General features: G+C 37.3%; 1 protein-coding gene across 1 annotated transcript; it reads right to left on the minus strand.

The window, feature by feature from the left end:
* Window positions 1-448: 448 nt before the first annotated feature.
* Window positions 449-25,783, minus strand: TDRD5 (tudor domain containing 5). The gene is made up of 17 exons (XM_063298470.1): window positions 25,689-25,783; window positions 23,246-23,484; window positions 22,054-22,485; window positions 21,261-21,457; window positions 19,125-19,208; window positions 17,886-17,942; window positions 16,360-16,513; window positions 14,724-14,875; window positions 12,752-12,972; window positions 11,360-11,572; window positions 9,460-9,526; window positions 7,886-8,086; window positions 7,117-7,275; window positions 3,863-4,090; window positions 2,160-2,249; window positions 1,520-1,691; window positions 449-833 (listed from the first exon to the last, which is right to left on the minus strand). Exons 2-17 carry the CDS (start codon window positions 23,475-23,477, stop codon window positions 589-591), a joined length of 2,904 nt encoding a protein of 967 aa, XP_063154540.1. The 5' UTR covers window positions 23,478-23,484; window positions 25,689-25,783; the 3' UTR covers window positions 449-588.
* Window position 25,784: the final 1 nt, after the last annotated feature.

The following is a 25,784-nucleotide window of genomic DNA, read 5'->3' on the forward strand; positions in this document are numbered from 1 at the left end:
ATTATGAAACCTTTTAGATTGAACCCATTTTCCTGAATCCACCTGCAAATTTTGACTAACAGAACAGACTTCGATCATATGTTTTATCAAGTGCTGGTTGTACTTTAAACAGATTCAGAACCATTCTATGTTATATGACATGATATACCTTTGTTATTTTATAGATAGCACAGATGTTTCCAATGTGTACAGTAAGATATCAGTGTATACTTCACTCCAGAAAGATCACAATAGACGTGGCAGCTTAATGTAATAACAACAATAGCAATAACAATAATATATTAAATCTGTATGCCGCCCCCAACTCTCAATGACTCTGGGCAGCCCACAAAAATATGCACAGACAGTTCACTGATTATTTGTAAAACTAGTATATTAAGAGTAGAAAAGTTAACAGAAGTATACAACAGGAAAAGAAATATAGGGGGGGAAAAAAGAACTCTCACAACACTTGCCCAAATTTCAGCTGGGCTCTAAATTATAATTTCCCATAGGCACAAATTACAAGATCTTTTCTTAACCACTGTCCAGTTAACTAGATGAACATCAAAGTCTTTTGAAAATCATACAGCTACACACTGACTTTTCTCATATTTTCACCTTCCTCAAGTTAAGGGAGAAATATCCACCAGAGGCAGCTAATCGTGCAGATGCTCCCAAGGCAACAGCTGGACTGCAAGGGACACAGAATTTTGGAGACCCCTGAAGCTCAGCAGTGAAGACCAAGGCATTGTGACCAATGGCACTAGGTTCAGAATATTGATTAGCATTATATATGGAAAGTATTTGAATTCCAGGAGCATCACTGACTTTGTTCTCTGAAGAAGCTCTTCCTGCATAGTAAAGAGAAGAAAAAATGGCCAGAAGTTATTTGTTATAGGGCCTGGATCCAGCTGTTTGCCCTGAAAAATCTCACTTCGGCTAGTTCACATTTCTACAATGTAAGCATACTTTCCTGTATCTTCTCCTTAATCATTCTGATCATATCTTTGATTAAACAAACATGAGGAGAGATCATATTATGTTACTCCACAAACACACTATCATCATGAAGAGGAAGTGCTAACAGAGTAGAGGAAGCTGTTCTCATGTCCCTAAAGGAAACCTCTGCCTAGACTGCATGATAATTCCTTATGTGAAACAATGAAGACTTATAGAATCTGCTGTGCACAAACTAGAACCCAAGGCAGTCAGCTCAGTAACATTTCCCTATTTTCCACCCACAGCTCCCCCATATTTTACTTTAAATATTAACCCTTTCAGAATCAGTATGCTCCATACTATTCTGGTTAGTCATCATTCCTGACATCACAGAATTTAGTTCTTCTAGGATTCAACAGACAACTTCTATGATTCAAAAAGTGATGTTTTTGTCACCTCTACTGAATCTTATTTTGTAGCATCAACTTGGCTACAAATTCATTTTAACAGGGCATGACATTTTGGCAACTAGTTTAATAATACTATAGCAAGAGTCATTTTTATGCATACATAAAAATTGTTTTAAGCTCACAAATACCATGCAACACAGTTGTTGATGGAAGAGGTTGGGAGTGGCAAGTAGACAATTTGTTTACATCCAACTCATTCTGGCTCAGCTTTTCTGACTTTTTGGAATGAGCAATGGAGACATAAAACTCTTCTAATGTTTGTGGCAAAGAATCAGATGTCTCTCCAACAGAGGATTTTGTCTGCAGTCAAATGAAAAAAAGGAACCTGCTTTAAAACACAAGGACAGCCATTTGACTGGCATCATTAGAATTAAATGGAAGTATCTGAAGCATAGGCTTCATATGGCATAGGTGACTGTCACATAAATTTGGAACAGCAAATGTAGTGAAAATCTGAAGAGTCTAACAGTATACCTTTATTACGCACATTGTATAATAATTGCTATAGACTGTGGAATCCTTGGTGCTCTCTGAGCTTGGTTGTTTGCTTGCCGACGTTTCACTACCCAACTAGGAAACATAATCACTGATGATTTTACCTAGTTGGGTAATTAAACGTCAGCAAGCAAACAACCAAGCTCAGAGAGCACCAAGGACTCCAACCAAGAGCTACAGATATTCTCTTCTATTGGAATTGCTATAGAATATACAATTGTCCATTCTAATCAAAATTCTCCTCCTAAATAGAGACAATACAAATGAGGTTACCTTCATTTCTGCTGATGAGCTCAGAATTTCATTTGGAGGTTCCAAACTAGGATCATCTGTTGTCTCAATGGCACTGGAAACATCCCCAGTCTGCAAAAAAGGAAGCACATTTATTCCAAGCAAAAAAATGACTCCTCTCCACCCCTTGGGTCTTGCAGGGAGATCAAAACTTAAATGATGATCAGAACGGTGGGAGAGAACAGAGGAAACAAATCCTACATACAGAAATGCCTAGGTCTCAAAGTACTATGATAGCAGCAGTGTGGGCAGCAATCCATTTATTCAAGTAGAATTAGATAGAAGCAGAACAATTATTTGCATTCTTTACTTAGGAGAACAAAAATTAATTGAAATGTTTTGGAGTTGAGAGAACTCTTCTGGAATCTGTGAAATTTACAACAGAACAGAGCAGCATAAAAGGGATAAAGCTTTGCATTCTTTATTGAAGTTAAGAGTGAATTAAGACTGAATTAAGTAATTAAAAATTTATTTTAACTATGTGAGTGCTTACCAGTCTGCTTTTGTGACAAGACACACTTTTAAATCTATTAATACACCAAATATGATGCTCTTGTGAGGAAAGGAAGTTACACATCATGCATTTTAGGTTCCCCAACTGGCAAAGTGAATTTAGTAAAGGAGTTTTTAAAAAGGGGGTTTCATTCTTTTTAATTCTTTTTATGGCAGGCTACCATACTCCTTTGAGCACAGCTGCTGTTTGGATCAGAGGGCACCAATGATTAAGATTCCTTTTTACTACTTTTGGCAATGGTCTCAGCAGTACCCCTGCCTGGAGAAGTCAGACCAGTTTTCCATAGTCTCCAAATCTTGATTATTTCAAGGGATTCAACATGGGGCTGCCTTTGAAAGTAAGGAATGTCTCCTTCAAGTCCAGATCAACTTCTGGGGACTTCATGGATACTTCCATGCAGTCTTCTTGACAACAGTACAGAAATAGCTTGTCTTTGCTTTCTTCTCAGATGATTTTGACATCCCAGTCTAGCCTAACTTAAGCCCACTCTAAGTACTAACCAGGCCTGATCCTGCCTAACTTCTGAGCCCAGACAAAATCAGCTAGGCACTGCTAACTGCTGAGATGCCCTTAAAAGAAGAAGGGGCTTGATATTTTGAACGAAGCAGAAGCCCATTACAGGATCAGTTGGATCACACCATTATAGTTCTGATATTTGTGAAAAGCATTGATTTCTGTGTTCTATTCAATCTGATTTGGACAATGTAGCCAAGTTATCTGCTTCTTACCGAGTTTGTGAACTGCTCTGGAAGCCCTAAGCATCTGAAATTTGAGCAGACCTTTTAGGACATTAAGTTTGTTTTTACTACTAGCATTTGTTTTATGAAATACTGTCCTTGGGTACAGATCGAAAGTATTCTTAAGCAGGCATTTATCACTGCCTTAAGTTTCCCAAAATATTTTTGGTGTTCCACTCTATGTGGTATGTTTGCTGACCTGTACGATTTTCCAGTTTGTTTTTATTGCTATGCTGTTTCCTTTGTTTTAATAATTTTTGTATTTGATCCTTTTAGTTTCAATTTGTATTTTAGCCAATTTAAAGTTTATTCATACAGACTATGGTTTTCTTTTTTAAAAAACTACATACTATAAACTCTGCATCTTTGGGATAGAGAGCACTGCATCTCATTTGAGCCTTTGGAAACACTGGAAACCAGTAAAAAAAATCTACCTTTTCAATCAAGCCTTGGTTATGTTGGGCTTCATTTCTGCTTCCTTCATCACCTGGAGTCTGGTGGGAAACTACTGTAATATCAGTACATAAATTATCAGAAGTATCTCCATTTTTCTTTTCTTCATAATATATGGAAGGAATCCAGTTGTCATCCCAAATTTCTTTGCATAAATACACTGGCTCCAAGTATGGTACTTCAGGATCTGAGCACTGGCTTGCTGTTTGCTAGAAAATGTTTACAATATTGTCATTTTAATTATACATTTATTTTCAAATGCAAAATTTTATAGAGATTTTGTTCTTTGGAAAATCTTGCACAAAATTCCATTTACTAAAAGTAATCCATTCACATTTAGCCACTTTGTTAAACTCCTACACCGTACAGGTGGTTCTCGCTTACTGACTACTAGTTCAGCGACTGCTCTAAGTTACGAAGGCGCTGAAAAAGATGATTTACAGCCAGTCCCTGAAGTTGTGGCCATTGCAGCATCCCCGCAGTCATGTGATCATGATTCAGGTGCTTAGCAACCAGCACGTATTTACAATGGTCGCAGCTTCCCACGGTCACGATTGCCATTTGCGACCTTCACAGCTGGCTTCCAACAAGCAAAGTCAATGGTGAAACCAAAGGGAAGTCGCAAGTCACAGTCATGTGATGCTGTGCTTAATAACTGCAGGTGATTCACTTAATGGCTGCAGCCAGAACTGATGTTTTAAGTTGGCGCAGTCACGTGACGGAGTTGCTGATCCCAATTGCGGTCGGTAGGTGAGGACTGCCTGTATCAACTATTTAACATAGTTTAGTAAGTTGCCAATGACTTAAGACACTAAAGCATTTTTAGTGTTTTAGAGTTTCAAAATAAATATGGATAAGATTTGCTGAATAAATACTATTCATGTATATTCATCTTTAACTTTCATCAGAGACTTCGCAATATTTTATTTATGTACTTTCCTATTTACTACCTTTTCAGTGTATAAATAGAAAATGCTAAATAGCTGGAACCATCTTATTTTAAACTCTTCTTGTGTATGCTTCATTTCCTAATCCCACTGACATATCTGATTATGTAATTTCACATTCATTGCTTTAAAAGGCAAAATACTGAAAAATGCATCTGTAGAGGCATTAACATTTGATTGCCAAAGACGTATTTTAAACAGTATGAGGAAATATTCATGTAAGATTCTGTAAGATTATCTCATCCCCTGAATAATAATAATAATAATAATAATAATAATAATAATAATAAATTAAATTTATATGCTGCCTGACTGCCAGCAACTCTGGGCAGTTATTATAACTGTAACTAAATATTATAATGGTAACTAAAAAAAGTGTGTGTGAATTTCATGTATCCATTCAAAGCACAGTTAACAGTCAAATGTGCATGGCATATTGAAGGAGCATGTGGAAAAATAAGGGGCCAAAAGTGAAAGACATAAAAGCACAGGAAGCCACAGCAAACCTCTCTCTCTCTACGTGCTGCTAAGATGCTCCTCCCCTTTCTCAGCCATCAGAACCAACTACAATGGTTTCTCCAAGAGGAGAGGTGTAACGAGATTATCTGTTAGCCACAGAGGTGGGAGTGACAAAAAGGTGCCTAGGAGTAGGACATAAAGAATACACTATTTAGATCAAGAATGTGGGAAACTCTTTAGTCCTGTTGAAGGGCTTTGAGCAAAGACCCCAAAGCACTGTCCCTTCTCTGGCAGCAGATAAGCTATCTGCAACACCTGCAAGGAGAGCTTGGTTGTAGCTACCTCATGCTGGAGGAGGTGGCGACACAGACTTAGCCTGCACAGAAAGTCTTAGAAAGGGGGTTGTGCCTCCTGCATTTTGGAAAAGAAGAGGCAGGACTTCAGCTTCCTAAAAATCATGACATTATCCAGCTCAGGAGCAGGTACAGAACTGACTTGTTCCTTAGCCCTTTCTTAGAAGTACAAAGAGGCATGTTGCATATGCTTGCTTAGAATGAGCGTGCTTAGGTGACAAAGCCATGCGGTGCGTAACTTTTATGGATACCATGCCTGCAGATAGAGAAAGGCATGAGCAAACCATATCCTAAGTCAGACTTTCTCTTTCAAGGGACGTTCTCCAAGTTTTTGCTTCATAAAGGAAACTTGATTTTCGTGCATTCCATTGTATCAGGGATAGGAAAACTTTGGGAACTGGTAGGCATCTCTTCATTTTGAAAGCATGTTGGGGGGGGTGATACTGTATTGGCTGCTGCGGGGAGGGCTTTCCCATCTGCCAATGAGTGCTGTAGTAGGTCTGGCCAGCCACAAAACACCCATCTACTAGACGTAAACTAGGGAGGATACTCCTTACCACCTTCGCTACCACCCTAGGATGTTCTTTACCATACTAGCCTATCTTTGTCTTTTTTTAGGCAGATGAACATATAACTAAACAAAACACTGGATTGCAGGTACCCATTATTTTCATTTTCTAATGCCTGCTGGGCTGATGTTTGGCCCAGAATAAGTACTGGGAACAGAAGTAATGCTGGAGGCTGGTGTCCTGCTTTGTGTCATGCAAGCACTCCTTTTAATTTAAAAATATGAAGACAGATGGTGAAGGAAGTCAGGTTGATGCAAAGAGATTGTCAGGCCCAGCAGTACACAATGCAGGGCACCAGGAAAAGCTGTCCATTTCTGACTTTAGAGTATCCATCAGCCTCAACAACAACCCTTCAGTTATTTAACCCATCCACACAACCATAGTTACTAGATGTTAGTTTAGAAGAGAAACTAATCCTTCCCCGTTTTCTGGAGAAGGAAATAAAGAGACAGGTATCTTCAGGAAACCTCAAAGCCTTGGACAATTCCATTCAGCAGCTTCATTTCTAAGTTAAATAATAAATTACAATATTGAACCCTGTGTAAAAGAAAACTTTCAGGGCCCAAGCTAGTGTCATCAATTACTACTTTGACAATAGATCAGACAAGAAAATGGAACTAAAAGACACTATGTTTTGTTCATTATTCAAGTCAATAAGAATTGTAAAACACTGGAAGCTGTCCAAAGTCCAACAGGACCAGTAGGAAAGTATCCTCACACCCACGACTGGCCTTCACATAACGCAGATGGGTCCTTAATTAGCTAATACTTCACAAATGTTTTTAATTACAGTTTCAACTTACAGCATTAACTCAGTTTGGATTCTGTGGCATGGAAGAGTTTTATGGGGTTAAGGAACAGAGAAAAACACATGGGGAGCAATAATCAAATGCTCAGATTTTCCCACCTGTGAAACTACTTCATTATTGCAAGTCTCTGGATTTGTTTCTGGGAAGTCTGCAAGAAATTCCTGCTGAAGCAATGAAGTGTCTGTCTCTGTGAAAACAGCCTGTGGGTTTGGGCTTGGTTTCATATATAGTGTGAAAGGATTTAACTCTTTGAAGCCCTGTTAAAGTTAAAAAAAAAAAATTATGGCTTCCAATCTGACCTTGAAACAAGCTGCAACACAGGATACAACATTAACTTGTTTTCATTTGCTATTACTTTACAGCTCAGTTTCATAACTTAACATAACATACGCTACCTGTACCTGAAGGCAGAGTTATGGCCAGAACACTAATTTGTTAATTAGGTATGATGCCAACCCACAGGTAGGCTTGCTTACCTATGACTGATTTCTGATTTGTAGTTTAATTGCTTCATTGTTTCATTGCTTCATTTGTAGTTTAATAGAAGATTAGGCTGTTCTAAAATTAATTTTATGGAAACTGTTTCTTTATACCCAGGTTACATTTTAAACTACATTTAAGAAAAAAAAAGAGAAATAACTGGTCCATGTCGTTATTTTTTTTGTATAACCCCCTTTTTTATTTTGCCATTTTGTAAAACAAATTCACGTTTCCAACGAGGATTTCTTTGAAACAATGTCAGTTCCCCGTATGTTCATCCTGTTTCAATTTTTTTTCTTTTAGCACAGCACAAGCCAATCTGAGAATCCCCTGCCATAATTCAGCATTGCAGCCCCACCCCACCATTATGGCTTGTCTTCCTTTTACCTTGGAAGGAATGTTCTCTTTGCAAATGAGTGCGTGACCCTCTAATCTCAAAACATTGTGCAAGTATATATCCTCATCAGAAGTCGTATCACAGAGGAAGAGGTGAAGGATGTCATTTATATATTCATGGACCACTCCAACCAACAATTTCAGCTCACACAGTCTTTGGAATTCATGTATGGCACTGATGGTCCAATCACCCTTTATGCAGGAAAAAAAAAGAGGATAAAGCAGAAAGCTAAATACATGCAAAGGTTAGATTTAGAATCAGGAAAGCACAAGTTCAAGTCTTCTCACTGTCATGGAAGACTTTGGGATATTTTCTATTTTTCAGTCCATTGTTATTTTGGGAAAACTTGGAAGAATGTTGTGTTATGTATGTTGCCTTCAGCCCCAGGAGGAAAGGAAAAGGATATAAATTTAATAAATAAACATTTTTGCTTTAATTGTTTTTCTTGATTTATCAGTCTTTTAAAAAAATATCACAGCTCCCAATTTAACTTCTTGCCTAGTTAATAGAACACCTTTAACTTCTGTTCTAGCTGCTTTTACATTTTGACTGAACTTATTCATTCCCTGAGTTATTCAACCATTCCAATATTTAAGTTCTGATGCTAACATTGCTCTGAAAGTATGGCCAATCTCTTCTTATTCTCTCCTAATATTGCAGCTTATTTTTTCTTTGGACCCCAATTTCAACTGTTCTGTAAATTACTTAAATCTAAAAAAATACAAATACTAAAATACAAAATAAGCAAAATATTTAAATCAATACACAAACCGCATGAAACTACATCAAAACCATACTCAGTACTTCCCTGCTGTTTTTCCTTCCTTGACTCTTCTCCTCACTTAATACCAACCCAATTTCTCCCCTTTCTCAATGCTGCTAGCCCAACTCCATCCAGTTTTAGTCATCTTCTATTTTTGTGCTGGAAGGGGTATATTCTTTTCTTTCTTTCTGTTTCTCCTGAAAGGGATTCTTAAGTTCAGGGTCATCTTCCTTTTGGCTAAATATGGCACACACCTCTGGATTCAGGGGAGGCTTTTTCAGGAATAGACGCTTCAAGAAAAAGAGCACCACTTCATTGTGCAAAGATATATTCGCCATTGCCTGAATCCCCTTAAACAACTGAAATCGATCCCCTACAAAAGGATGAGATGGTGTCTTGAATCTTTTGGTACATAAGGAATCCAAAAGGCATTCAAACTATGTGAAGGAGACAGGTTTATTTCCCATATGCCACACAAGTTTCTCACAGCAGATTTCAAGGGCTACAACAGAGGAGTCCTTACCACAGATGACAATAAACTCCAAATCATCAGGACAATCTGTGCTGGATATAATGGAGAAAACAACATAAATCTCACTGCTTTGACAATCCTGTGCTCTAACATATGATCTGTCTAACCTCACTGTCAGTCTTAGATCACTTGTGCTTTAGCCATTTCCTGGATTGACTCATTCAGAAGCTTCTTCACTTAGAGGATCTCAGAAAATTGTGTTTATCTCTTCAGTTATCATCTCCAGCCAACTCCCAGAATAAAAACCAAGCAAATAGGAAATTACATACCTTTGCTGGTTTCACCCAGGCTAAAGAGCAAGGGATACTTTGAGCAGGAAGCTTTGCATAGCAGTGTCTGTAGGAAGAATGACATAATAGGCTAATTCACAGATCCACAAAATATGATTTGATGCTATAGCAAGATCCTTACATTTACTATTCTCCAATCCCTTCATATGCTTTAGATTTGTGTATCATTAAGTAATAAATCATAGTTCATAAACCATTATGGCTTCATGCACACACTGTGCTAAGCCAAAACCAAACAAACTTCACTATAGCTTAGTTCAGTGTGTGACCCTGCCACTGACTACATATGTACATCACTTCACAGCACACTTTCAGAGCACAGTTTAACAGGTTAACAAAGTAATCAAAACTTGTAAAACCAATTTCTGATCTGTTTTCTTCTTTTTAAATGTTTATATTACCTTGCACCTCTGTGAACTGGTTAGATATTGGGGAAAGGTAGAAAAATAAACAAAAATTCAGAATACCACAAAGAAATCATTTCTTTCCATTCACATATCACACTAAGTAATAGATATAATTGGTAAATAAACCACAATCTGGTTTCCAGCTGATGTTCATTACTCTGAAATGAACCATAGTTGATTTATTTATTTATTGCATTTCTTCACTGCCCATCTCGACGAACGACTTTGGGTGGTTTACAAGCGAATTAAAATAACAAAATTAAAATACCATTAAAACAGATTCATTATAAAAATATAAATATACATAAAACTCTAAGATATAAAATATGAAATACAAAATCCAAGATGGTAAGACCACAGTCTCAATACAATTCCCAGGGCCGTATCAAGGTGCCAACCACCCCCATGACAGACTATCCCTGTCTACAGGGAGACTGTGTCTACAGTATACCTGCCATTTTATCTGAACTAATGAACTGTTGGTCATCTCTAATATCTTGTTGCTTTACTAGCAAATCATAGTTTGTCTTGTTTAGATGTACTAGCAAACTGGATCAGAATCCACAAAGTAAAAATGAAATTATAGTGTACAAGCACAGGCTTCTCTACTGTTAGATCTTACTTTCAGATTCAAACAAACAGATTTTTTAGTAAATATACCCAATGTATTTAAAGTTCTCCTCTCCTCTAACTGGATGGCTGAACTAAATTATTAAAATGCTTCAGGGCTGGAACACGAACTCTATGGGCTTTGGTTGCTTGCAAGGGCAAGGAATACACCATTTTATTACTGTACTGCATGAAACAAAAGACATAAATACCTTTCAAAAGTATTTCAATTCTGTCACAAAATTCCAAAATAATCTACAGTCCTCGAAATAAGTAGCAACAGTTCTGGAGACTACGTTTTGATATTATTATTACTCAATCTTGATAAAATGAATTGTGTTTTCCATGTCATCCAAATCCAGTGCTTAACACAACATCTAACTATCAATTACTGTAACTTATCTTACCACGGTCTAGAATGTCAAACTAATGGCTAAGGAAGCAGTCTATCAAGTAAACAAAACAGGAGGCAAAAATTGAACCAAAGTAAAGCTGTTCCTATACCTTTTTTTCTTTAAAAAAAACCCACTCTGTTCCACCCTGTGCATGTGTAAGAAGTTTTTCAGGAAGTAGGACAAAGGAACTGGGGAAAGGATTAGCCTTCCCTGGCATTGCAATGGCTCTGAGCTGAATCAGCTGCAATAATAATGATGGGAAAGTATGATCAAGTAAAAGCTGATGGGTATCTTGGCACAGAAGGGAGAAGGCAATGATGAGAATCTTCATTTGACAGTCTGTGGAATGACTGCCAGTTCATTCCCTTATCATGATCAACATTAAGCCTAGGTTATAGTATGTGAAAATATGTTTACGAAAGCCTTTATGTGTCATTATACATCTTTAAAGAAAAACAATTTACTTACTTGAGAAATCTCAGTGAAGATTTTTGAGCTATTCTCATATTTCCAAAGTCTGGATAAAACACTTCCACTTCTTGGTCATTAAGAAGTTGATGAATGATAACTCGGTACCACCATTTGTCTTCAGAATTCCTTACACAACAAAGCTGGCCAGGACGGATTAAGGCTTCAGGCATGACATAGCGATTAGCTACACATTTACTAGAATAGCACCGTCTGAAAGCCAAGATTCAAATGTGTCACTGCTGTAGCATCCTATACATCTGGAGGAGTCTGGTAGCACCTTTTCAGCCTAACAAATTTTATCAAAAGGTGTAAGATTTCGTAAGCTACAGCTCTGCAATCTGAAAAGGTGCTACCAAACTCCTGTTTTTTGGCTACCATAGACTAATACAACTTTCTTCCTACAACATCTTATACGTGGATCAGTATTGAGGTGCTCTGTATTGAATTCAGTGGGACTTCTTGTAAGGTAAACAGGAATAGGTCTCTGATGTGTCATTTGGACTAGCAAAAAAAAAATATCCAGTTTTAAAAATCCTATTTTTTAACCAATCTTTATTTTTTTAAAATTAAAACAGAACAAGTTCAGTTTAGAATACCGGAACTAAGACATCCTCCACATTCTTGGGCTGCGCTGATCCAGTCTTGGGAACAGCTGAAATTTCTGACAGACAGTATGCAGTATTTCCTCAACAGTTGTGGAGAAAGTGGTTTCCCACTGGTAGGAACTCCCTCCTTCCTGAGGCCTACATATCTCTCATACTGTTCATTCATCTTCTCTGATAGATTTGAGGGGTGACTCTGCTGCTCCCACATACAGTGGTCACATTTTTTTCTGAGTCACAAAACAAACACTGAGACGAGGACTAGGTAGTGCCTGGAGTGTCAAAACTATCTGAACTCCTGACTGGCCATCTTAACAAAGTCAGTCTTCCCATATCTCCTCTCATGATATATGTCACATATAGATTTACACTGAATAGAAGGCTATATCATCTGGTACTATTTTAGCAGTTTTTGCTTCAAGCCTGCAAAAATGTTTTCTGTCTAATCCTATTTGCTATTTTGGGGGCTTATTCTTGTGGGAATGGTACATATAAATTATGGAAATCTGAATTAATGAAAGATTATAACAATGCTTATAGTTGTTCCCCACAATCTTTCGAACAAAAATGATAGTTATAAACCAAATATATTGAAAGTTCACACTTTGAAATGTGCATGGATAACTATCTTGAGTGTAGTTGCACTGCTAGTGGTTGACAGTTAATGTATCACAAGCATCCATGCAGAAAAAAACAAACTGAACTCTCACTTTCCCTTCAATTTTAGTAAGGTTCGTGCAAAGAAAGGTGTCTAGAACGCTAGAGAAGTGGACAAATATATCTTCACCTCATCTCAATCATGATATTCTCCAGCTTATCAGAAGTTTCTCCACTGTAGATCCGGACATAGAATTGTGAAGGGGACACAATGTACTCCACAAATAATCCAACCAAAGCACTGATGCCAAACTGGGGGAGACTATAAAGGGTTTCATCTTGAACAGCATCTGGTGGTATTTCTTCTTCCATTATTTCCTTTATAATGTGGTATTTCTCTATGCCTAAGTACTGCAAATGCAAGAAGAGAAGAAAGAATCACCTTCACATAAAACTCAGGACTAATTATCATGGCTGGAAAACCATGACAAGGAAACATAGAAGTTACTCTTTCAGCTTTCCAAATTTCTGTGATTTTTGAGCTGTTCGTATTTAAATTTTTTGTCCTGCCACCCTCCATTACTGCAATACACATATATACAGAAATTATACAGTATATTAAAAAAAAGAATACTGCATTGCCTGCCTTATTTGGTAACTGTCAATAAAATTTGCAAAAAGATATTCCTATACCTCTCTCCATCACACAAATCATATCTCCCACCCTCATTTTACATATCATTTAATAAACAGAAAGGACTGCATAACATAGCAAAAACTAATTTAAAATCTGCGTTAATCAGTGGAAAAATATACATCTTGAAAGGTACAAGAATCTTAGTATCTAAGGATACTTCACACCAAAATTAACCTAACATTTTTTTCAAGGAAGCAATACAATTATTATTGCTTACAAGTGATTACCAGCCAATTTCAAGTATTCTTAAATAAAACATTTTTTCACCATTCAATCAAGATTTAGACTCAATTTTGGCGATTTCCTGAAATAATTTTTGCCAGGAGAGTCATGTGGGAACTCAGGCTCACTGATTCATCCTCTGTTCTCTGCAATTCATTGGTATACTTCTGGAAAAGCTGGGCTATCAAAACTTTTCAGTGATTCCACTGTTTGAATGGCGAATTAAAGAAGGGATGACTGGGGCATGTCTGTTCAATTCCTCAAGAGATATGTTTTGGGATCTTGGAAGCACTGAATGAAACCATTCCAAGATTTGGAGTTACATTATCATTAGTCAGATAACCAGTTCTATGCCTTTTTATCTAATTTAGCTGAGTTACTGGGTAAGCTTAATTAGTGCCTTGAAATAATGGACTTTATGAGACAAAAAAGCTGCTCAATCTGGATAAAATTAAGGCCCTTGTAATAGCTGGTTGTCCATATTAATAAAGTTCTATCTGTTCTAGATAAAATATGTTCTCCCTGAAGGATCAGATACACAGTCTGGTAATGTTCATGATCCATTTCTGTCCCTTAGAAGGTAAATTGCCTCTGCAAGCTATAGTATTTTTCCCAGCTATGAAGATCTAATCTCAATCTCAATCTCTCTCTCTCTCTCACACACACACACACACACACACCAGGACAGATTATATCATCTCTTAATAGATTCTCATTTGGACTACTGCAATGCCATGTACATGGCCTTTGGAAGTGGGTTAGCAACGTCGTATTATTGAAAATATGGTTGAGACTGCTAATTAGAAGTGGGGGGAAAATGGACATGCAATATCAGTACTTCAATGGCTCCCATTCCATTTTGGAACCAATTTAACATCCTTGTTTTTCCCATTCTGGGGCTTCACCTCTGATGAAGCAAAGTACAGAGTACTGAAGGATTACTTCTCTGTACAAACGAATACCTGGACCTTGAGTTCTTCTTTAGAGGCCCACTGAGTGGCAATGGGTACAGTGACAGATATTTTAAGTGGTGGCACTCACATGGTAAAATGCCTTTCCAGAGATTTATCTGGTACCCACTTCATAGTCACTTTGATGCCAGGCAAAGCCATTTTTATTTTCCCAGCCTTTTCCGCTATCTTGGATTTTATTGCTCTTGTTGCTCTCTGCAACTTTGGTTTTATTACACTTACGTAAAATTAAATGTTTCATTACATAAACATATCTTATAATGTCATCCTACCGGAGTTACCATCTTTGTTACTACACTGAACTTAGACTCCAGTTTCTTAGAATTCTCCAAAGGGAAATCCCAGGTGGGTGGTTCAAGCTCTTCAGAGGCCTCCTGGTGTGCTAACAGACTAGACTGAGCAATCTTACCATTTGTTTGTTCATCTGTAGGAACAACATAGATTTATATTAGAACACATAAAATTTTTCATTCAAAAATAGGGTGAATTTTGTGCTCAGGAATGATACACAATAAATATTGGGCCAAACAACCAGGTTATTAATCATATCTTTAAGCAACATCTGGCTGTTTTGATTTTAGAGAAAAAAAATCAGTGTGGGATATGCTCCAAATCCCTGCATTGGTTTTCTAGTGAAACTCATGCCTGTCTGACTACTTTTTGCCTTCAGAGATGCAGAACAGAGAAAAATTTTAAGAAGCACAGAGCACTCTTTGCAGCCCTCTGACTCCTTTTACCCATCCAAAGAAAGCAGCCAAGGAAGTACACTAATTCAGATCTCCAAATAATATTGCTGGTCTCCTTGTTAAGCCACACCGGGGGAGGGGGGGTATTTATTTATTTATTTGAGCAGCCGCCCACCTTAAACCACAACTCTGGGTGGCTCACAACAACAGTAAAAACTTGAACTATAAAAACCATAAAATATAAAACCATAAAATTATGTGCACTGAGCTATAGTACTACAGTATTAAAAGGTAAGAATTTTTTGTTCAAATATTGCATCTTATGTAAATCCTCTGTAGAATATCAAATCTGCTGATTATCTCAAACAGAGCAAGCTTTTTAAGCTAGAACAAAAATATTAATAAAAATTCTAAATTTTGTGTTTTTTAATTAAAACCTTGTAATTTATTATAACTATTGGGTACTACTCTGGGGGAAGTTTGACTTACCCAGTCTCACTGCACTTTACTGTCTGGAATCTCACAGTCAAGATATACAGGGATGGTGCCAACCCACTGAGGAAATTGAGTGGACAGAAATTTAAAGTAAAATGACAGAATGGTGATTTGATATCCCATTCGAATGTTTTCTTCTCATATTCCCAGCATCCCAGTGAGGGATACTTTCAGTTATACTCAGCAATATCTAGAAGGCCTCAAGTTGTTCATCCCTGTTTGTTCTGTCAAGTTAACAGTGAATCTCTGAGGTAGTTTAGGTAGCTTACTTAAAAGAAGCCATGTTTTTTAAATTCAATCAATTTAGTCACACCCTCACCAAGACTTTCCTTGAATATTAAGTAAATGTCACAAAACATCTGTATACTTTACTACTTATACAATAATGGAGGAGTCCATGCTGGAACTAAGACTCTTGATTGCAAGAGAAGAAACAGATACATGCTGCAACTTCCCATTATAAATATATACACAGCACATTGTGTGTCAAGAACAGAACAGTCATTAACCAAATTTTCTGGAAGCAATTTAATGGCATACAGAAACTATAATTCAATACAGGTTCTTTAGTAATTGGAAAAAATTATCTTCACTGTAAGAATGTAAACATACATTTTTATTAATTATATTGTAAACATTTAAATACTTAAATAGAAATCTGTATAACCAAATTATATAAAGGGGCCCATCTTCTTGGAAGATTTGTGCATGTAGGACTTCCACTTACCATCTGGTAAGCTTTGTGAATCAATGTCAAAGATAAGCCAATCTTGTTTCCCTTCTTTGCATTCAATACGGAGAACATCATTAAGAGCACCAACAAGTTCCATCAAATTTAAGAAACCCAGTTTTCTTACTGGCAATTTTTCATGAAAATGCTCCTAGATAAAGAAAAAAACTTTCAAAATAGAACCCATGGCTCAATTTGCAGGACTGATTAAATCAGAAATTAGTTAACACAGCTGACATTATTTCCAAAAAGATTTTACCCGAATGCTGATAAAACAGGGAGAATAAATGAGGGAAAAGGGGATAAAATCTTGAGCAAGATCAGCTCATGATAACAAATTATCAACATCACTTGTCATAAATGGGAAAGCATCCTTATTCTCATTCAAAAAATACAACCCAGTAAACATTTTCACCACAGTCTATGTTCACTTTCAGTTGATACTGAATAAAAGTTCAGATGAAGTTTACAACAGTTACACAAATGTAGGATTTAAGTTTATAGAATTGGGAGGAGGGGGGATCTAACAGAATGAAGTATGTGGTTCACATATTATTTTGTCATCTCACAGTGAAAGGAAGGCCACACTAATTTAATTCAGACAAACTACAGATAAGGAAGTTTAAATAGGTAATATTTATTTTTGGTCAGTGGCCAGATAAAACAGAACCCGTATCAACTAAATACAGCAAAGGAAAAAGAAAAACAAACCAACCATCCACATAGCTACAAGATAAGTGAATCAGGTATAAGGCTATCAGTCAAGTGGGAAGTTTAACTATAATGTGAAAAAACATGACACTGGATCAGTAAGCTATTATTTAATCAATAAATTTGGAAACCATGGTTTGAAGTGAATTTGCAAACCAGGATTTGAAGAGACACCTGAATAAGAAACGTATTGTGCTACTGCTTCATTTCCAGAGAATGATACACAACACAGGGGAAGAAATGCATGCAACCAAAAACAGTGAGAAAACAACAAACAGGAAACCATTTTATGCCATGCTTTATCTCTGAAACTTCTGTCTCTGTTTCCCCAGATGTAAATGCAAATGTAAATGCCCCCCAGAGATTTTCAAGAAAGAGGAGCTGAAAGCTAGTGTGATCATCACAAGCTTTATTAAAGGTAGTAAACATGTAATGCTCCCTGGGACAGATACCAGGTATGTATGCAATGTTCCGCCATGGCATGTCCATACCAGGGTGCAGGTTATGGGTGCAAAACAAACTGTCAATTAAAAATGTATGAGAAACTAACTTAGCCTGTGAAATGCCTTCCCTGGGAACTCCTCAGTGTCTCTGCACCTCACATTACCCCCACATATATTTGCAGGCTGTGGTATGCACCTACTATTTTTTATACTAAAAGTCCATGCAGTGGTTAAATATGGCGCTAGCTTGGTCCAGCTTATACACTCTATTTGTTCCAACAGTTGTTGTACAGAGAGAGATAGAGAGAGTGCGCACTTGCATGTGCAAAAGGCAGTAAATACAAGTAAATCTGAATAGATAACCCCTACCTCAAATTTTCCAGGTAACTTGGAAGCATGCAGGCCATTTGGGTGCTGGGCTACAATCTTAAAAATAAATCACAGTGATTGTTTAGCTTGTTTACAACTTCGTCCCAAACAGTAACAAATATTATATCTAAGCAGGTTTACTATTGTGGGGAAAAGTAGCTGATGGGAGCATTATGCATGCTGCTTTGAGTTGTACAAATAAAAGTGTAATAATAATAATAATGTTGATATGTATCTAAATATTTACAGAATGTATCAATATCAGAATCCTTTATTCTCAAACAAAACTTTCATACTTTGACCACAGCAATAGGAAATTTGTCTACCCTGTGCTTTCCCAAGTATCATTTTTATTACTTCAACTGAAGCACAAACAAGAGAAGGAAAAAGGCTGGTTTTGCACTAATCTGGATACTCTTTGATTTCTAGTTTGGCTCAGACGGTAAGCGCAAATCAAATTATAGTCTGCTTTAATGGAAATCTCAGCTTACTGGAAGTACAAGAAAAATGGCAAGTCCAAGTGCTGTTTTACCAGTCTTAAAAATTGGGCGGGGCATTATGTCCAAAATGCTCCTGTAGAAATCCCCAGGATACCATGGAGAACAGATCCACATGGATTTTTATGGAAACATATGTGAAATCCACAAAAGCAAATGCAGCACACCCTTGGTGGTAAAACTGAACCAAGGCTTGATTTAAAAAACTAAACAAAACAACTCATTTATGAAATATATATCCAAAAATCTATCTCTTAAAGTCATGTGTTAAAAAAGCCATTTACTGGTGTTGAGGAAATTTCAATATAAAAAAAAACTGTATCAGAGAAATACATGTAACAAAAAACAAGATATAACAAATACGTGAATTTTTAAGAAAATGTTGTATTTTGTAAACAAGGATTTGAGGAAATTCACATTAATTAATTAAACACACATTAAGGGAATTGGCAAACAAATATTGTTTGTATCCTGATCCATCCCATTGTATCAAGGAATTCAATATCCTTTCAGTGACAGGCAGAAGTGAAGGCAGAGAAATGTTTGTGGGTTTCTCTCCCCTCCCAGCTAGTTTTTGGTTTTGGTAGGTCTGCAGACATTTCTGCAAAAATGGGAGGCATCAGTGTTGAATTTTCCCCACTAGGTTTGGAGCATTTTCCTTCACTGAACAGATCCTGCCTATGTTCTCTGGGTTGCTATCCCAGAAACACAGAACTACAGCCAAACAGAATACAGTACTTACAATTTTAATTTTTTCTTTAAGTTCTGAGCTGATTAACCCTCCAGGTCCTTTTTGGGCAAGGACAATCTTCATTTCTTTCTTAAGCTTTCAGAGGAAAAAAGTGAGTTATCCAAGAGTGAAAGAAAATGACAATGCATATAAAAAGGCTTTTGTTTTTGCAAAATTCTGCAGCTCAAGTATTTTATGAAAGCATTAATGTAAAATTTGCATTGACCACTTTACCATAAAACAAGTTGTTAAACTTATGCACTAATCTAAAACTGAAGAAAGAGCCTGAGGATCAAAAATCCTCCCATCATAGCACTGTATTTGCCACTGTGACTAGCCAAAGGATTCTGAGAGATCATAAGCAAAACGTAGAAGCAACAAACGTCTTCCCTATTTGTCAGCAGCAGCCAGGACACAAAGATATCTCATTCAATGCTAAAATTAATCACTAAATAACTATTTTTTAAAGTTAATGGACCACAGTGTTTTTTGGTCCCTAGAAATTTTGAGTATGGCAAAGAATCCTATATGCAAAAGTAAATCAGGAGAAAATCCTCCTGGTAGATTAACTTCCCAGGAACTTATAGAATAGGAATCAAAGATTTGCTAGCAGCCTCCTGGGGGAGAATTTTTAGTTCCCAGGAATGACTAAGAGACCCGTTAATTACCTGTTGCAATATAAAAATTCTGAGATTTGTTAAATTGTTTTAAATAAATTTTCCATACATAAGACTCTTCAAAGGCTTACACCAAGGAATTTAAATACTTACATAGATCAGAACATTAGTGAACTAGTAATTAGTAGCATTTGTTGGTTAGTGGGGGGAAAGGGGTAGATACAGCTCTTGGGTTGTATTGATAAGCAGGGAGAAAGGCACTTTCTTTCTAAACATTTTGGTAGTTTTAAAAAAAAACTCCTTCCATTCTTTTTATTGTGAGTGGTAACAATGTTGGGAAGTAAGCCAATATTATTCGTATTAATCAAATGTAGATTAATTAGATGTATGTGTAGGTTAGCCTGAAGTTTGGAGAGAATGACTTACTAAAGTAAGACTGATATGTGTAAGGTAATTTTATTCCAATATCCACTTAAGTTTTGCCTCTCTCCAGAATTATTTTAAAACTTTATATTGAATTGTTGGATATATATTCCTCTATTTTTTGTTGTAAGCTGCCCAGAATATACTTATCTTAGCATAAAAAAAGGGGAATGAATATTTTTGTAATAAAGCAGAAATAGATGTTGAAAGCTAAACAAGTAACTGCTACTACCTTTTAGCCTGGTAATAATTAGAAAACAAACTTATCTGAATATTGTGTGGCACCCCAGCACTTTTCTTGAGAACCTTAAGAATTTAGGATTTAAAATCCTTCTGCTGTACAAGGATATTTCAAGATAGGCAATCCAATGTCCATAAGGATTCTCACATTATCTTACGTTAACCATTTAATCTATGGCCCTTCACAGATTACTTAAGTATAACTTCCAGAACTTTCAACCAGTACAGACAAAAGCAAATGATGCTGCAAGGTGTAATTCAGCATCAGGAATAGCTGGAGGGCCACAGCTTTTCCACCACTGTTATCCATCTGAAGTATTAACTTTTTCTGTCAATTGCCATACAGCCTCAAAGATAACATACTGGCAGGACTAAAGTCAACAGTACATGTAGCAAGACCCAAATAGTTGGCAATACCCACCCTCCAAGACCATTTAAAAGTTTTTTTTTCCTAATGGTAGGGGTTGGGGTTTGGGGGTTGTTGTTTTTTTGGTTTTTCTTCACTGAATCCATTTTTTAGCCAAAACAATGTTTTCACAATTTATAAATAGTGCCAATTCAAATAAAACATAGGAACTAATGATAGATAGGAATGAATGAATGAATGTTTCTTATTTAGTAATACTCTAAACCAAGAGTGGGACTCATTGTCAATTGGGTTATAGCTGCATTGAAAAGTTATATATAATGTGTGTGGGTGTGTGTAGATACCTAATAGAATTTTAGCTGAGTGTAATATCACCTAAGAATTATCTTCACAGTCAGCTCCTGATGATTTGCTGTATAAAATGAAAAGGTATTCCATGCCACAGAATTCCTGTGATCTAGATAAATCCTTTATTTCAGGTATAATACTTCTGCTTCTTACTTGTCTCATCCTCTCCTCAGATGTCACCACTGGACTTTCAACTAGTTTCACCTGCGTTTGCAAATTATCAGATTTCTGGTCTGCATTTGAACACAGATTATCCATAGGCAGGACTGGAGAAGGCATCTTTGCTACAGGTTCTGGTACAGCAGCAGGCGATAGTTGCTTTGTTTTATTTGACTGGACTGCCATTTTGCCTTTAAAAAGCCAGGAGAAAAAATTCAGCAAGAACGACACATGACTCCATTTTCTATTTTACAGTAGTCAATACTGAAGGTTCTAAGCAGCAAAATCTCAATCTCTCATCAGAAGAGTAGTTTGGAAAATGAGCATATGCAGATTCATGTCTGTAACAATACATGTGACCATATGCATAAATCTAATTAAACAAACCAAACAAACTTACAATGACTACTGCCTTATCCTCACTAATCTAATCTTCTTGCTGGGCATTCAGCCAGCTGCTTTAAGTATTAACCTAAAGAAGCACTGACCAGTTCTACTACTACTATTTCTCCTCTAATTACAGCCAAGAGTGCTTCTATTTATCATCTCAAAGAAAGTACATGCTCTCAGAAGGGAAACCACCACCACCACCTCAATCACTATATATTTTCCAGCAACAAGATCCCCCACTGTAGCACTACTTGAGAACCTAAAGTTTGAGAACATTATTAAAGACACACACCCACACACATCCACAATTTTTTCTTAGGCAGACTCTCATAATCTTAGTAAGCAAGTGTGCTAAATAAGAGCTATTCTAGTTGAATTTTAATAAACATTCTCTTACACTCTGACAACTTTTCGGGTTGTTTTGTAAGGGGGACTTCTTTTAACATCAACAAAGAGCCTGCCCTGGTTTGCACAATTCTGATGATATCCGAAGCTGCATTCAGCACCTCAAACATAGAGAAGAATCCGTAACGCATGAATTCAAATGTACGTCCAAAGCGTTGGACAAAGGCTTTGTCAAAATCTGAGAGCAAAACTGGGGAAAATCTCAGCAGTTCCTTCAGCTCACTTTTTATAACAGCAGGCAGAGGAGGAGGGACTCCCCCACGCCGAGGCAAGCTTAGAGAAAATTGGGGGTGCCAAGGCAGACCAGAGCGAGATGTGGAAGGCAAAGAGAAATTCAGCCTATGTTTGGAAAAATGTGGCTTAGATCTGCTCCTTTGTCTGGCAACCAAGCTTGCAATCCTTTTGGTAGATTCATCTGCAATAGCTAAGAGACAGAAGAAATAATGTTTATTATCACAGTACTAGTACCCATAGTTTGCATTCTGCAGGCACAGGTATTTTTCTAATTGTACAGACAATAATCTCCCACTCACAAGTCTAGCATTATTGAACTTCTTAAAACAAACACTCCCACAGCTTTTTACTTTGTCTCATTTGCAATTTTCTCCCTCCCCCACCCCAACTGCCTACTTACTGGGCTTTTGACCTTTGACCTTTATCTTTCAAACTGCCCCAGAACAGAAAGACTGATCTGTATGACCTGCTCTGGAAACCCTTACCAGCTGAAGACAGACTCATGAATTTTAAAAAATTTGAAGGGAAATGCAAACTATCTTCAATCTATTAGGTGCACAGCATAGGTTGATAAGAACCCTGCTGTTGTTTGCTAGACATAGTGATGAAGGCTTGCAAGATATCATAAGTCTAAAAAACTGCCAATATTTAAAAACACTTTAAGGGATTGCTAACAAATCATTACACTGCAAAGTTGTGGGTAGAACTGGGAAGCCCCAGAAAAATAAAGAAAATATATTTCCACCCTCCCCTTGTGAAAACCTTTAATTTCTATACCTTTAGTGGTAAATATGAGTGTTTTATGCTTAAAGGATTTATAACAGCCAATTCCTTGGCCAAGTTAGATCACTTTTTAAAAAAACTTAAGACCTCCATATACTTATCAAACATCTCTTCCCCATGCCCTGCTCCTACCAGCCCTGCTCTTACCAGATTAAAATAAAACCCACCTTTGAGGACAACAGTGCCATCTCCTTTTGGACATATGTTAACAACATCAGGCATGTCCTTCACTAGTTCCATAACAGAATGGTAACCCAGCATACGAAATGGAAGCTGTTCTCCTATCATAGACTTGTATTCTTTTTCTAATTGACAAGGGGTAAGACCTCCCTTGATAGGTGTCAACAGTGACCTTACTTCCTTCTTCAATGAGTGCATTCGGTGTTCTTGATCTGTCATGTTTATACTGACACAATGAAAAAGACAAAGAAAATAGTGTTTCCTATGATAGCAGTACCAAAAATGCCAAACTTTGCCTGTGGTCAAGAGGCAATAGAAAAATACAAATAGAGGCAGTCCTCATTTAAAGACTACTTGTTCAGCAACTGTTTGACATTATGACAGAACTGAACAAGTGGTACTTACAATCAGCCCTTCAGGTTCCAGGCATCCCACCACCACCCCAGTCACGTGATCGTAATCCGGGCACTTGGCAACCGGCTCACACTTATGACAATTACAGCATCCTACAGTTGGGTAATTGCCACTTGCAACCTTCCCTGCCGGCTTCCCACAAGCAAAGTGAATGGGGAAGCCAGCAGGGAAGGTCGCAAGTCACTCTGGTAAGTCACTTGCATCCAGCCCTGCCATGCTCACACTGGCCACTTGCAGACCCTACCTCACCTAGCAATAGCTACCCCTGGCCCCACCGCACCTTACTTGCCTGCTGGCTGTTTGCAAGCCGTCTGGGACTCACTTAACAACCCATGCTCATCACTTAACAAGGGCAACAGGCATTGCCAGGATTGCCATCGCTAAGCAATGAGGTCACATGACATCCCACTTTACAACTGCGTCGCTCAAGAATGGAAATTCTGGTCCCAATTACCATCCTTAACCAAAGACTATCTGTACTCATAAGCAGTAGCTCTTAGTGCAAGCCACTATTACAGCCTGGAGGGATCCCGGAAGATAGCAATACCTTTTTGAAGCCCACCTCAACTCCAAAGAAAAAACTCTCATAAAACAAATCCAAACGTTGTAGCAAATTGGCTTCAAAGAAATAATTTCCTTTTATTTCTTTTTCAGCACTACCACCAGAACAATCCAACCATAGCTCAGAAATTTAGTTTTCTCCTACTGAAAATAAATATTTACACGTGTTGAAAATTCCCATTAAGAATCTGCACGTTATAAATATCTTTAACTAGTATGAAGATTCAAAAAAAGTAATACTCTATTACTCTACTCTTCTACTTCCATAGTACGTTATGCTATAAAACATGACTGATTTGCTGAGTGTGGGTTGTTTTTTTTTTTGTATTCTATAAAATGGTTGGTACAGTGGGCATTATTGAATGAAAAAGGCAAACTTACATCATGATCATGGTTACAAGCACAGTGTCTGTAAGTTGACCACAGAGGGAAGGAAAAGTTTTACATAAAATTCCATTCCAGATGATGACACTGCTCTTTGATCTCCATTTTACTACCATTTTTAAAATCCTGCCTGAAGTGATTTGGCATTCTGCCTGCTAATAAGAAATCTTTCTGCATTATGCATGGTCATTCTATACAATGACTTTCTATAGGTATATTTGCAACATTTTTACATGTATGTGTATCTTTCATCATGTTTATGAAAGGAATCCTGTGCAAGATTTTTAACTGATTCATCTTCTACTTCCTCTTCCATAGGGCTTAGGATAGATGAACTAGTTGGAAAGAAAATAACCTGTTTGAATTCAGATCACCCCACTCCACGCTTGTTTAACCTTGGCCAAAAGATACCAGTCTACAAGAGCATGTCCCCATTCAGCTATGTTTGCATGTCACACTTACTCAGCTAATCTAATTTCTGGCTTTGCACAATATGTGATGTGAAAGGTCCCCTGTGCAAGCACTGAGTCATGTCTGACCCTTTGGGGGGATGCCACTTCCGTGAGGTTTTCTTGGCAGACTGTAGTGGGGTGGTTCGCCATTGCCTTCCCCAGTGTCACAATATACTAAGCCAATATATATCACTATCTATCGTTGCACAATATACTGAGCCATAAACTATGGAATGGATTCATATAATAAACAAAGCTAAAATATAGTTGACTAGATTATGGTTCAGTATCATGAGACTATACAATAGTCTACTTCTTTAATAAGGTAGTGAATTCTAACTGGAACTGTGGTGGTGGATTCATGGCTGCTTCTCAAACCTGCAAATGGGATCCACATAGCTGAACGCTCTCGCACGGAAAGCCACTTAATGCAATTCTGCATTTTACCTGAGAATAAGCCCTACTGAAGTAAATGGCGCTTGCTTTTAAATAGCTTTCGAATTGTACCGTTGTAATCTAAATTTGCTGCAAACACGCCAGTTCGATACATGGAGGTTTATCCGGTCTGTGAGTGGGTGCGTGCGTGGCTGCAGGGACCTTCAGCCAAGGGAGCCCTCACCTGCAAATGTCCTTTGCTTGAATTTTCTCGATGTCCAACACTTACAATCCTCACTCCCAACAGAATTCCCACCTGCTCCAACAGTGATGCTTTGTT

This window comes from Candoia aspera, chromosome 3 (assembly GCF_035149785.1).
Source record: "Candoia aspera isolate rCanAsp1 chromosome 3, rCanAsp1.hap2, whole genome shotgun sequence".
In the NCBI taxonomy this organism is placed as follows: domain Eukaryota; kingdom Metazoa; phylum Chordata; class Lepidosauria; order Squamata; family Boidae; genus Candoia; species Candoia aspera.